General features: G+C 43.7%; 1 protein-coding gene across 2 annotated transcripts in view; it reads right to left on the bottom strand.

The window, feature by feature from the left end:
* Positions 1–12,637, bottom strand: part of LOC129695751 (myosin-IIIb) — a 164,306-nt gene that overhangs the window by 72,364 nt on the left and 79,305 nt on the right. For both annotated transcript variants that reach the window (XM_055633018.1, XM_055633007.1), the window contains exons 9-13: positions 11,531–11,639; positions 5,503–5,622; positions 4,942–5,042; positions 3,338–3,424; positions 3,182–3,247 (exon numbers count right to left, since the gene is read on the bottom strand). In XM_055633018.1, the coding sequence (XP_055488993.1) occupies positions 3,182–3,247; positions 3,338–3,424; positions 4,942–5,042; positions 5,503–5,622; positions 11,531–11,639 (483 nt within the window). The remainder of the gene's footprint in view (positions 1–3,181; positions 3,248–3,337; positions 3,425–4,941; positions 5,043–5,502; positions 5,623–11,530; positions 11,640–12,637) is intronic.

Here is a 12,637-nt window from a genome sequence, read left to right as displayed (position 1 = left end):
CTGGAAGCCGCAGCAGCGACTGCGGAAGGGTGATGTCCCGACCACGGAGGAAATGGAGAAGGACTGGCCAAATTTTGTGCCTTCCACCACAGTGATGAATGCTGTGGTGGATGTTTGTGTAAATTTTTATTGTGTTTTTGTATCCTTTTTTTATTGTACCACTGCTGGCAAATTCACCTTATGTGCAAGTGACGAATAAAACTTGACTTGATTGTAGAAATGTCTATTGTCTATTTCATGAAATATATATCTTTTGGGGGTTATTTTACTGCTTATGTGTTAGAAAAATTCTAAGCTATTGTGTAAACTATCAGCAGAAAGCTTGAGAATCACCTTCAATTTATTGAAAATGCAGGAGCTTCAGGGACATTGCCCCCTGAACCCCGCTGGACCCCGGGGGCCTAGTCAGCCTGTCGTGGAACAACCCCATTGAAGAAGATAACAGTGGTTACCCAGACCTCGTTGCTGGTTGCGAAGGGGCCCCCACAACAGTTCAAGCTTCAGGGCCCCAAACATGTAGGTCCGCCACTGGTGTCAACAATGACTTCTAAATCAGTATTGTAACCTGATGATTTAGGTTTGTACTCTAAACTGATTATTTAACTCTTGGTTCTGGAGTGGAGACAAAAGTTTAAACTAAATCTGTTCAAATCTATACTGATCCAGTGTATGAGGGTTTGGGTCTTCAGCTAAATAGGATAACTCCATGCTGACATGAAGCTTTAGAAGGTGAAGTGCAGTATTTTAGCTTGGAACATGGAGAAGACGGTTAGTGCAAGTCCTAGCCTTTGGGATTAAGGTGGACATGTTGGTTAGGACTAGAACTAGGACTAGAACTAGGGCTAGAACTAGGACTAGAACTAGGACTAGAACTTGCACATCAACGTGTTACAGACATAGAATAGTAATGACTTTTTGACGTCAACCAAATTTGCAAATATTTCTCCATAATCTGGACGGCACGGTGGGGCGGTGGTAGAGTAGCTGCCTTACAGCACCAGAGACCCGGGTTCGATCTAGACTATGGGTGCTGTCTGTACGGAGTTTGTACGTTCTCCCCGTGACCTGCTTGGGTTTTCTCCGAGATCTTCAGCTTCCTCCCTCACTCCAATGACGTACAGGTTTGTAGGTTAATTGGCTTGGTATAAATGTAAACTTGTCCCTAGTGCGTGTAGGGTAGTGTTAACGTGGGGGATCACTGATTGGTGTGGAGTCGGTGGGCCGAATGGCCAGTTTCCGCACTGTATCTCTAAACTAAACTAATCCCTCTTAATTGATGCAAGGCAATGGCTAAGCATCAAATCATTGGTTGTCCATCAGATCATTACCTGTTCTGCAATTAAATCATTACTATTTTGAAAATGGATTCACAGCACTGGGCGGATGTTTCACCACGTGAGGAAACCTAGAACTGGATGGCATAGTTTCAACGTAAGGAATTATTATTTGAAAATTTAGAGGAGGAGTTTCTTTCTTCAGACACACATGAATCTTTGCATTATCTGCCTCACAAAACTATGGACGCTGAATAATTGAATCCCAAGATAGATAGATAATTTCTCTGTAGGAGATTGTTAAGGGTTTGGACACGCTAGAAGCAGGAAACATGTTCCCGATGTTGGGGGCAATCCAGAACCAGGGGCCACATTTTAAGAATAAGGGGTAAGCCATTTAGAACGGAGACGAGGAAACACTTTTTCTCACAGAGAGTGGTGAGTGTGTGGAATTCTCTGCCTCAGAGGACGGTGGAGGCAGGTTCTCTGGATGCCTTCAAGAGAGAGCTAGATAGGGCTCTTAAAGATAGCGGAGTCAGGGGATATGGGGAGAAGGCAGGAACGGGGTACTGATTGTGGATGATCAACCATGATCACATTGAATGGTGGTGCTGGCTCGAAGGGCCAAATGGCCTACTCCTGCATCTATTGTCTATTGCCATCAGGAACAGGCCGGAAAATAAATGAGAATCCAAGATTCCAATGAGTTGTGATCTTATTGAATGGCCATATACAATTATTTATATTTTCCTTTATAATTACAGCTGCATTTTGTCAATCCTTTCTGGTACAATCCATTGTGAAACGCAATTGGAAAGCTGCTAAGCTGTTAGCTTCCAATTCAGCACACATTCTCTGATAAGTGGTTTTCTTTAAGTATGATTTTCATCTTTCTTTGCATGTCTTTATTCTTATGAAAACCAAGAAAGTTCCAGGTTTAACATTGTGAATACCCCTCTACACTCATGGTAAAACAGAACATATTGAGCTAGCATCTCAGCAATATAACTTTTTAAGATCAAGGTCAGTACAGAGAATGTTATATCACAATATGATAATGGATGTTAGAGTTGTGTAAACTAGAGGGCAGTGTGTATGCGATAGAGTTAAGGACTTGTTTTGGTGCTGTATGACCTGTTAATGAAAGGAGAAAGTGGACCTAGATGGAGTGGATGTGGAGAGGATATTTTCAGTAGTGGGAGAGTCTCAGACCAGAAGGCACAGCCTCAGAATAAAGTAATGTACCTTTAGAATGGAGATAAGGAGGAATTCCTTTAGTCAGAGAGTGGTGAATGTGGAATTCAATGCCACAGACAGCTGTGGAGTCCAAGTCATTGGATATTTTTACAACAGAGATCGATAAATTCTCGATTAGTAAAGACGTCAAAGGTTACGGGGAGAATGCAGCAGAATGGGGTTGAGAGGGAAAAATATACCAAGCATGATCGAATGGCGGAGTAGACATGATGGCTTGAATGGCCTAATTCTGCTCCTATGCCTAATGGAAGTAGTGAAATTGGAAAGGACTCTCTAATTTGGCTCTTACATACCATGACAAATGTATATTTGTTCAAAAATTGCAAATCCTAAAGCTGGAATAAATGGACAACTTGAATAATGATGGAAATAGAGAAGGTTGGAAATACCTAACAGATGAGGCATTAACTATAGGGAATAAAACAGATTGAATGTTTTAGTTCAATGCCCTTCATCGGCACATTCTAATGAAAGGTCATTGTCCTGAAAAGTTACCTCTGCTGTTCTCTCTCCACACCTTACGCCTGCCAATGCTAAACATTTGCTCCTTTAGAAAGAGCTTACTGCATTTTACTTGTGAATAACCACTTTCATTTTACAAGCACTACTGGCAAGCCACAATCAGTTTTATTCAAAACTCAGCTCCTCACCTGTGGAAATGCAGTTTGTTCATCCAGTAGGGAAAAAACTCCTAATGGCTTTGCTAAGAACAGATTCTGTAAAGAGAAAATTTATGCTTGAACAAACTGAAGCAAAATGTCAGTGGCCTAAAAAAGCTTGGCAGAAATGAATACTCTTATCTTTACCAGAATTGGCTTGTTGTCCTTAAAGGTAATGAGCTCCCATTCAATTCCTTCTTGTCTGTACTCATCCTGCTGCATTAAAAATATATGCTGCAGAAAAAATACATTTATGTTGTGATTTTAATTTTTTGACAACAGTACAGTGAACTATGTTTAATTTTAGTTATTGTCACGTGTGCCCAGGTACAGTGAAAAATTTTTTTAGTGTGTGCTATCCAGTCAGAGAAAAGACTATACATGAATACAGGTGCACAACCTTTTATCCGGTGTTCCAGAAACCGAAAAGCTCCGAAAACCGGCCATTTTTTCCAGATGTCGTCTGCGCACCAAAGCTCGCGTTTGGCGCCAAACTTGACCCAAAACGACCCACGGTCAACCCAGGTCTGTACTACTGTAGCGGCTGCCTCCTCCCTGGAGACCGGGAGACGCATAAACATCTGTAAATCATTGCTTAAATGTTAGTCAGTTAGTTTGGAGGGCTTTTATGTGAAGGGGGGTGAAGGGGTAAACTTTAATTCTTAGTCCCCTACCTGGTCGGAGAGGCAGGGAGCGGTCAATGCCTTACCGGGTCGCTGTGCAGCAAGCTCCGCAGCGCTGTGGCCGGTGGGGCCGCGGGCGGCGCCGGTTGTAGCTCCGACCCCGGCAACTCTACCCCTGGCTGCGAGGCGCTCCAAATCCAGCGCGGCCCGCGGCCGGACGCCCCAGCTCCGCGAATGTCGGGAGTCGGCGGCGTCGCAGCGCTGGGATACCAGCGGGGTGCGGGCAATGCCTTACCGGGTCGCCGTGCGGCAAGCTCCGGAGCGCTGTGGCCGCCGACACACAACATCGCGGAGCATCGCTGGATTTGGCGTCGCGCAGCCAGGGGTAGAGTTGCCGGGGTCGGAGCTCCAACCGGCGCCGCCCGCGGCCGGTGGTGCCCGCAGCTCCGCGGCTCCAAATCCAGCGACGCTCCGCGAATGTTGGAAGAAGGCGGCCACAGCGCTCCGGAGCTTGCCGCACGGCGACCCGGTAAGGCATTGCTCGCTCCCCGCTGGTATCCCAGCGCTGCGATGCCGCCGACTCCCGACATTCTCGGAGCTGGGACGTCCGGCCGCGGGCCGCGCTGGATTTGGAGCGCCTCGCAGCCAGGGGTAGAGTTGCCGGGGTCGGAGCTACAACCGGCGCCGCCCGCGGCCGGACGGAGCCCCCAGCTCCGCGAGGTTGGGAGTCGCCGACCAGGTAGGTAGGGGACTAAGAATTAAAGTTTCCCCCTTCACCCACCCACCCCACCACATAAAATCCCTCCAAACTAACTGACTAACATTTATGCAATGATTCTCCCGGTCTCCGGGGAGGAGGCAGCTGCTCCAGACTTTTCAAGCCGCCCGCGCTACCTACCTAATCTACACTAAAAATCTTCCATTCTGAAATCCGAAAATGTCCGAAATCCGACAAGTGTCTGGTCCCAAGGCTTTCGGATAAAAGGTTGTGCACCTGTATAATCACATTCACAGTGTCCAGTTAAAGGACTATGTAACCTGCATAATTAATAATGACTATTTTTCAAAAATCTGACAAAACCCAACACCTAGACTAGCAATATATTCTTAAATTACAGATTTACTTACATGGTTGAAGAAATACTGAAGCTGTTCATTTGCCAAATTGATACACATTTGTTCATATCGGTTAACTGCAAAATTTTCAAATCCGAAAATGTCTAATATACCTAAAAAATTAAGATTCTAATCAGGATTGCTGTTTGCAACTACTTTATTTGAATGCAAGAAGACATTTGCAACAGGTGGAAAAATCAAATGAAACAATAACATATACCTGCCACATTCAACATAACCAATATTCAAAATGGCAACTTTGCAATACAACTGTGCAATACAACTCATTCAACCGCAATCATGGATCATTTCACTTTGAGAACAACCATTATCCTGGGTGTACCAGTATTAGAATAGAGAAACTTTGTGGAGCTTAACGCACATGATTTTGATACATGGACAGGTATATGGACGGGAAAGGAATGGAAGGTTATGGTCTGAGTGCAGGTAGATGGGACCAGGGGAGAATATGTGTTCGGCACGGACTAGAAGGGCTGAGATGGCCTGTTTCCGTGCTGTAATTGTTATATGGTTATATGGCTATATGATACATGAAGTATTTGTGTTACATACCTATCTCCAATAGTTCGACAATATCCATTTCCTCTTTTGGAGCCAGAAGTTGGTTGATTTTGCTGACTATCCATCCAAACACTCTGCCATAAGCAACCTTAGCAATAGAATCTCTGGCATCTATAACATTTACACAAAATTAGAAAGGTAATGCAGGGAGTAATACAACTCATTCAACCCCAATCATGAATTGCACTTCAATCCTCAATCACACATGCATCAACAGAAATCATTCATTACTAAACATCCATTGATCGTGACTTTCACCTCGCATTTGATATTGTCTGCATATTCAATCTCAGGCTTATTTTGTTCCATGTATCCTTCACCGCAAAATGACTGGAAAAATAACTACATTATATCCAAGAAACACTAGTCTTCATTCTAACTGATATAAACCTATCACAACATCAATGAATAATATGACAATGCAGGCACCTTGTAAAAAAAAAAAAGAATATGAATAAACGAATACGTTTATTGTCATTGCACAATACTGTGCAACAAAATTCCATTACATCTCCTCCGGTTAAAAAAATACAAACACGACAACCATTGACACATATGTACACTTATTAGTAAAAATAATAAATAAGTATTTAAAAAGAATTTTAAAAGAATGTTGCATTTCTTGGAATTACATTTTGCTTCCCCAGTGTTCTCTGTTGGAATTAAGTTATTTTATCGCACATGGGTAGAAACTATTTTTTAGTCTACCGGTGCGAGCCTTCAGAGACCTGAATCGCCTCCCAGAGGGTAGCAGAGTGAAAAGGTGGTTGGCAGGGTGGGATGTGTCCTGCTTGATGTTTGTGGCCCGGCGCAAGCATCGGGCCCTGTATATATCATCCAAGGAGGGCAGTTGAGCGTTTGTAATGCTCTGTGCCGTTTTTATAATTCCCTGCAGCGCCCTCCTCTCAGCCACAGTGCAGCTAGCAAACCACAACAGGATGCCATAGAAGAGGATACTTTCCACGGCGCATCGGTAGAAGGACAGCAGCAGCGTCTGTGAGACGTTTGCTCTCCGCAGAGACCTCAGGAAATACAGCCGCTGCTGTGACTTCTTCACGAGAGTGACGGTGTTCATTTGCCATTTGAGGTCCTGGGAGATGTTTATTCCCAGAAACTTAAAGCCAGTGACTCTCTCCACCATGTCTCCTTTGATGTATAGAGGAGCAGGTTCCTTTCTCCTCTTCCTCCTGAAGTCAACGACCAGTTCTTTTGTCTTTGATGGGTTGAGTACCAGGTTGTTTTTGGTACACCAGACAGTTAGTTTTTGGACTTCATCTCTGTAGGCAGACTCGTCGTTGTTGTTTATCAGTTCCACCACAGTCGTGTCGTCCGCAAACTTGATGATCCTGTTTGTACTGTGTGTTGGTGTACAGTCATAAGTGTATATTGTATACAAGATGGGACTCAGCACACAACCTTGTGGTGCTCCTGTGCTGAGCGTCAGGACTGGGGAGTAATTGGACCCCATCCTGACAGTCTGTGGGTGGTCTGTTAGGAAGTCCTTAATCCATCTGCATGTGTTTGCATTAACACCCAGATCAAACAGTTTGTCCACCATTCTGCTGGGGATGATGGTATTAAATGCAGAACTAAAATCTACAAATAACATCCTCACATATGAGCCAGGGCGCTCCAGATGTGTCAGTGCAGAATGTAGAGCTGTGTTGATGGCATCCTCCGTTGACCTATTAGCTCTATATGCAAACTGATGCTGATCCAGGGTGGATGGGAGTGAGGACTTAATGTGGGCTAGGACCAGCCGTTCAAAACACTTCATCACCATTGAAGTGAGAGCAACAGGTCTATAGTCATTCAAGCTGGTAATAGATGTTTTTTTGGGTACAGGCACGATGGTAGCAGTCTTGAAGCATTTAGGGACAGTGCATGTTGACAGAGAGAGGTTAAAGATGTCGCTAAAAACCTCCGCTAACTGGTCTGCACAGTCCCGCAATACTCTCCCTGGGATGCCATCTGGGCCAGCAGCCTTCCTGGAGTTGACCCTGCAAGTGCTCTTCTGACGTCCTCCGTACTCACAGTGAGTGCCAGGTCGTCAGTGCTGGGTGCGGCTGCAGGTGCAGGCTCCGCCTCATTCAGCTCAAAACGGGCGGAAAAAGTGGTTGAGCTCCTCAGCTAGCGAGTTGTTACTGCTGCTGATGGTCGGCCCCCCCTTGCCCTTGTAGTTGGTAAGTTGCTGAATGCCCTGCCAGACACGCCGAGGGTCCCTCTTGTTAAAATACCCCTCTAACCTTCTTCCATAGGCTGTCTTTGCCTCTTTAATGGCTCTCTTTGTTTTATGCATGTTTTAGTGGACACTATCATTTTCTTGGCTCTTCTCAAAGTGACTTGCCCCTTTCATATCCTCTAACCATAAACTGAAAATTGTTGGCAATTCTTCAGTGTACCTGTAATTAAAAAGTAGTCTTCAGGAAACTCCTGTAAACAACCCAGAGAAAAATTAAAGCAATATTCAAAAATTATACTGAATCTTTGAACATGATTATAAAATATTGGATAGGAATGGTGGAGCGAACTCTGCTAAATTTAAAGAAAGCTTTAGTCGATTGAATCATCGGGCCAATAGAACTGTAGAGTCCATTGAAACAGGCCCATTGGCCCATCACATCCACACTAACTATCATACCAATCAGCACTAATCACCATAAGATTTTTTTGGTCCAAAGCCTTCTATGCCTTGGTGATTCAAGTGTTCTACCTAGATACTTAAATGTTGTGGTAGTATCAATCTCTACCACCTCCTCAGGCAAAGCATTCCAGATTCTACCTACTCTCTGTGAAAAAATCTCAGTAGCCTCCAAACCTACCACTTCACCTTGAACTTATGCCCTCTTATCATAGGCACATCCCCAGCAGAAAAGGATTCTTACTATCTAGCTTTTCTATTCCACTCCCCACTTATCAAGTCAACCGTCAGCTCTAGGGAAATCAATTAATTTGGAGCATGAGACACAAGAAACTACAGATGCTAAAATCATGAGCAAAAAATAAACTGCTTGAGGAATTTAGCAGGTCCCTTCTTCCCAAATGCTGAAGAAGGTCCCATCCCTAAACGTTGTTGGGCTACTCCCTTCACAGATGCTGCCTGACCGTTGAGTTTCTCCAGCACTGTTGAGTTTCTCCAGCTCATGATTGCAGCATCTGGAGCTCCTTGCATCTCAATACTCCACTTTATGGCTTATATTTACAATTTTACAATACAAAACAAAAGGGCATTTATTTATAATCACAGGTACTAAGACACAGTAGAAAACTTTGTTTTGCTTGCAGTCTAAAACCTCGTCCAAACTTGAGTACATCAGGTTGTGCAAAAGAGAAAATAAACCAAATGTAGAATGTAATGTTACAGCTTCCTTCAGCACTTCATCAACCAAAGATGCTCACTCAGAATTAAACTGTATTGTGCATTCCTGGACTTTATCCTACTGTGAATCCTTTACCTGAATCTCAACATTGGCAGCTGTACTTTAAGTTACCTGGGTTGCATTTCTGCTGAAGTTCATCAATTGTCCAACACATTCTCCCACTATAAAACCCTCCTTTAAATCTATATCTGGCAAACCACAACCTATTATATCCTTCTTTGACTTGGTATCAATTTCTATTTGATTATATCCATGAAAAAATATGGATAATCTTTCTATGTTAAAAGTACCATCGAGACAAGTTGGCATAGAGGTGACATACAACTTTGGTAAATTGTATTGAAAGGACATTGTGGATATGAAAACAGAGGCATAAAAGACTGCAGATGCTGGGATCTGGAGCAAAGAACAAATAGCTGGAGAAACTCAGCAGCTCAAACAGCAATTGTGGAGACATAGAGATATTTCTAGTTGAGATCAAGCATTACGACAGAGTGTAGAGGGGAGCGAGATTGTATAGAGGTGATAGGAGTAGAGGCCTGAGGCGGTGGCTGGCAGGCAATAGCTGGAATCAGCTGAGGGGAAGATAAAGAGCCAGGTGGGGTCAGAAGTTATTGGCTGATGGATGAAAGGTAGAGACAGAAAAAGTGGTAGTTGGAGCTAGGTGGGGAGAGGAGAAGGTGAAGGTGGAGGTGAAGACAGAGGATGTATGTGATAAGTGGAAATAAGGGACTGTGGATGTTGGGATCTGATAAATTAGGAAGGCTTTAAGTGGAGTCAGATATGGGAGGAATTATGGGCAGATGGAACCAGTTGGGGAGGAGACAGAAGTTGTGGGCGATAAGCAGGTGCAACCAAGTGTCGAAGGGTACATAAAAGCAAGATAAAGGAGGTGGAAAATTCTATGTTCATACCATTGCAGAAATGTGGAAATGTGTCAGCCTCGATAACAATCAGCACGGGAGCACCTCAAGGCTGTGTGCTCAGCCCCCTGTTGTACTCACTCTACACTCATGACTGCGTAGCCGGTCATAGTGCGAACTCCATCATCAAGTTCGCTGACGACACCACTGTTGTGGAACGTATCACTGATGGGGATGAATCAGGGTTTAGATGAGAGATCGAGCAACTGTCCATATGGTGCCAGCACAATAACTTGGCCCTCAACACCAGCAAAACCAAGGAACTGATTGTGGACTTTGGAAGGAGTAGGATGGGGACCCACAGTCCCGTTTATATCAACGGGTTGATGGTTGAACGGGTCAAGAGCTTCAAATTCCTGGGCATGCACATCTCTGAAGATCTATCCTGGTCCGAGAACACTGATGCAATTATTAAGAAAGCACATCAGCGCCTCTACTTCCTGAGAAGATTACGGAGAGTCGGTTTGTCAAGGAGGACTCTCTCTAACGTCTACAGGTGCACAGTAGAGAGCATGCTGACCGGTTGCATCGTGGCTTGGTTCGGCAACTTGAGCGCCCTGAAGAGGAAAAGACTACAAAAAGTAGTAAACACTGCCCAGTCCATCATCGGCTCTGACCTCCCTTCCATCGAGGGGATTTATCGCAGTCGCTGTCTCAAAAAGGCTGGCAGTATCATCAAGGACCCACACCATCCTGGCCACACACTCATCTCCCCGCTACCTTCAGGTAGAAGGTACAGGAGCCTGAAGACTGGTTCAGGAATAGCTACTTCCCCACAGCCATCAGGCTATTAAACTTGGCTCGGACAAAACTCTGAACATTAATAGCCCATTATCTGTTTATTTGCACTTTATCAGTTTATTTATTCATGTGTGTATATATTTATATTGTGGTATATGGACACACTGATCTGTTCTGTAGTCATGCCTACTATGTCCTGTTGTGCTGAAGCAAAGCAAGAATTTCATTGTCCTATCAGGGACACATGACAATAAACTCGCATGAATCTTGAATTTTGAATCTTGAATTAAGTTCTATGGTGAAATTTCCACGAGATCAACCATTTTTTCCTGGATGCAATGAACACCAAGTATGGTTGAATGATTCAAAACATTGAGTTTAGTTTATTGTCACGTGAACCAAGGTACAATGAAAAGCTTTCACAGTGAAAAACGTTCTTATCTTGAGTATATGATGACAAAATGTATTTGTTGGTTCAGAACATAAATCACTTATTGCATCAAACTCATTCTAGAGTAAATACTGGTGGACTACTTGCCCAGGAGTGGAGCCAGTTGTCATAGTCTTAAGCTTACCAAAATGGATATTTATTTGTCATAAAGTGTTGCTGAATGGATCAGCAACAAAAATCATCTCTGAATCCACCTAATCTAATAACTGGGATGCACTTATGTTAAATCGGTTTACCCAAGTCAAGAACAGAGAGAGATCCTCAGAGATGAACCTAACGTTTCCTAAAGAGCTCACATTTTACATTGTTTAATGAAATGAGCAAATAGCATTTTTGACGGAGTGAATTTAAACAGCAAGTCAAATTTAATTATAATCCACAGATGCTGCATTATCTGCTGGGCATTTCTGTTTATTTTCAAATCGCCAGCATCTACAGGGTTTTGTCCAATCCATCTGCATTGATCGTAGAGCTGCTAAGAATAAGCTGTACAATTACCAATAGATAAACCAAATTGTTCCTACCTTCAGCTTGCTGCTTGGTGTGATATCGTTGAATGGATTCTCCTCGAGTCACTGCCATCGTACAGATCAAACATTTTAAAAGGTCTTCTTGCTCAACACCAAACTGACTCTATTAAAATGAATGATCATTAGTATAGTCTAGGGCAGCCAATTCAAGTAAAATAATTTAATGGCAGCATTAGATTCTCATCACTCAATTGTCAACTATCACTTAATTAATTAATATAAAGTACACTACATTTCTCCTGCTCAAAGACAAAGTGCTGGGGTGACTCAGAGGGTCAGGCAGCATTTCTGAAGAACATAGATAAGTGATGTTCTGTATCAGGATGCTTTCTGAGATGGATTATGGTTGTGAGGGGGTGGGGAAGAGAGAAAACTGGACGAGAGGAGGAGCAGAACAAAGCCTGGTAACAGGTTGATACAGGTGAGTGGGACTTTTGATAGACACATGGTTGATCACCCCCTCCCCCACCTCAATCAGTCTGAAGAAGGGTCCCAACCCAAAACAGGACACGGTGGACACCCGGGTAAGGTGTGAGAATGACAAATTAAAGTAGATGGTGATAAGGAAATGTAGAATGGTTCATTTGATACCTGAACGGAAGGCAACAATATGGCATACAATCAGTAATATATAATCAGGAGGACAGTAGAACTAGTCGGAGAACTAGGATTGGGAGCGACAGAGAGAGGGAAAGCAAGGGTTACTTGAAGTTAGAGAAATCAATATTCATATTCATAAAACGTGGTCGTAGAGCTGGAGGAATCACAGAGGGGTAGCAACGAGAGAATGTGTTTGTTGGATTCTCAGAGAAGGTGAGAACTTCAAAGTAGGCATACCTTGAGGAGATTTCACAGTGGCGCAGATGAAATGTGTAGGGAGCACAAAATGCTGGAGTAACTCAGCGGACAGCTCTGGAGAGAAGGAATGGGTAAGTCTGAAGAAGGGTCTCGACCCAAAACGTCACCCATTCCTTCCCTCCATGTGCCTTCTGTCCCGCTGAGTTGGTCCTGCATTTTGTGTAAATCAGCATCTGCAGATCTTTGATGTAAACCAGCATCTGCAGGTCTTTTCCACACATTTTGTCTACTATACCTCCAGTT

This window comes from Leucoraja erinacea, chromosome 1 (genome assembly GCF_028641065.1).
Source record: "Leucoraja erinacea ecotype New England chromosome 1, Leri_hhj_1, whole genome shotgun sequence".
Classification (NCBI taxonomy): Eukaryota; Metazoa; Chordata; class Chondrichthyes; order Rajiformes; family Rajidae; genus Leucoraja; species Leucoraja erinaceus.
The sequence above is the reverse complement of the archived record's forward strand: the minus strand, read 5'-3'. Positions and strand labels throughout refer to the sequence as shown.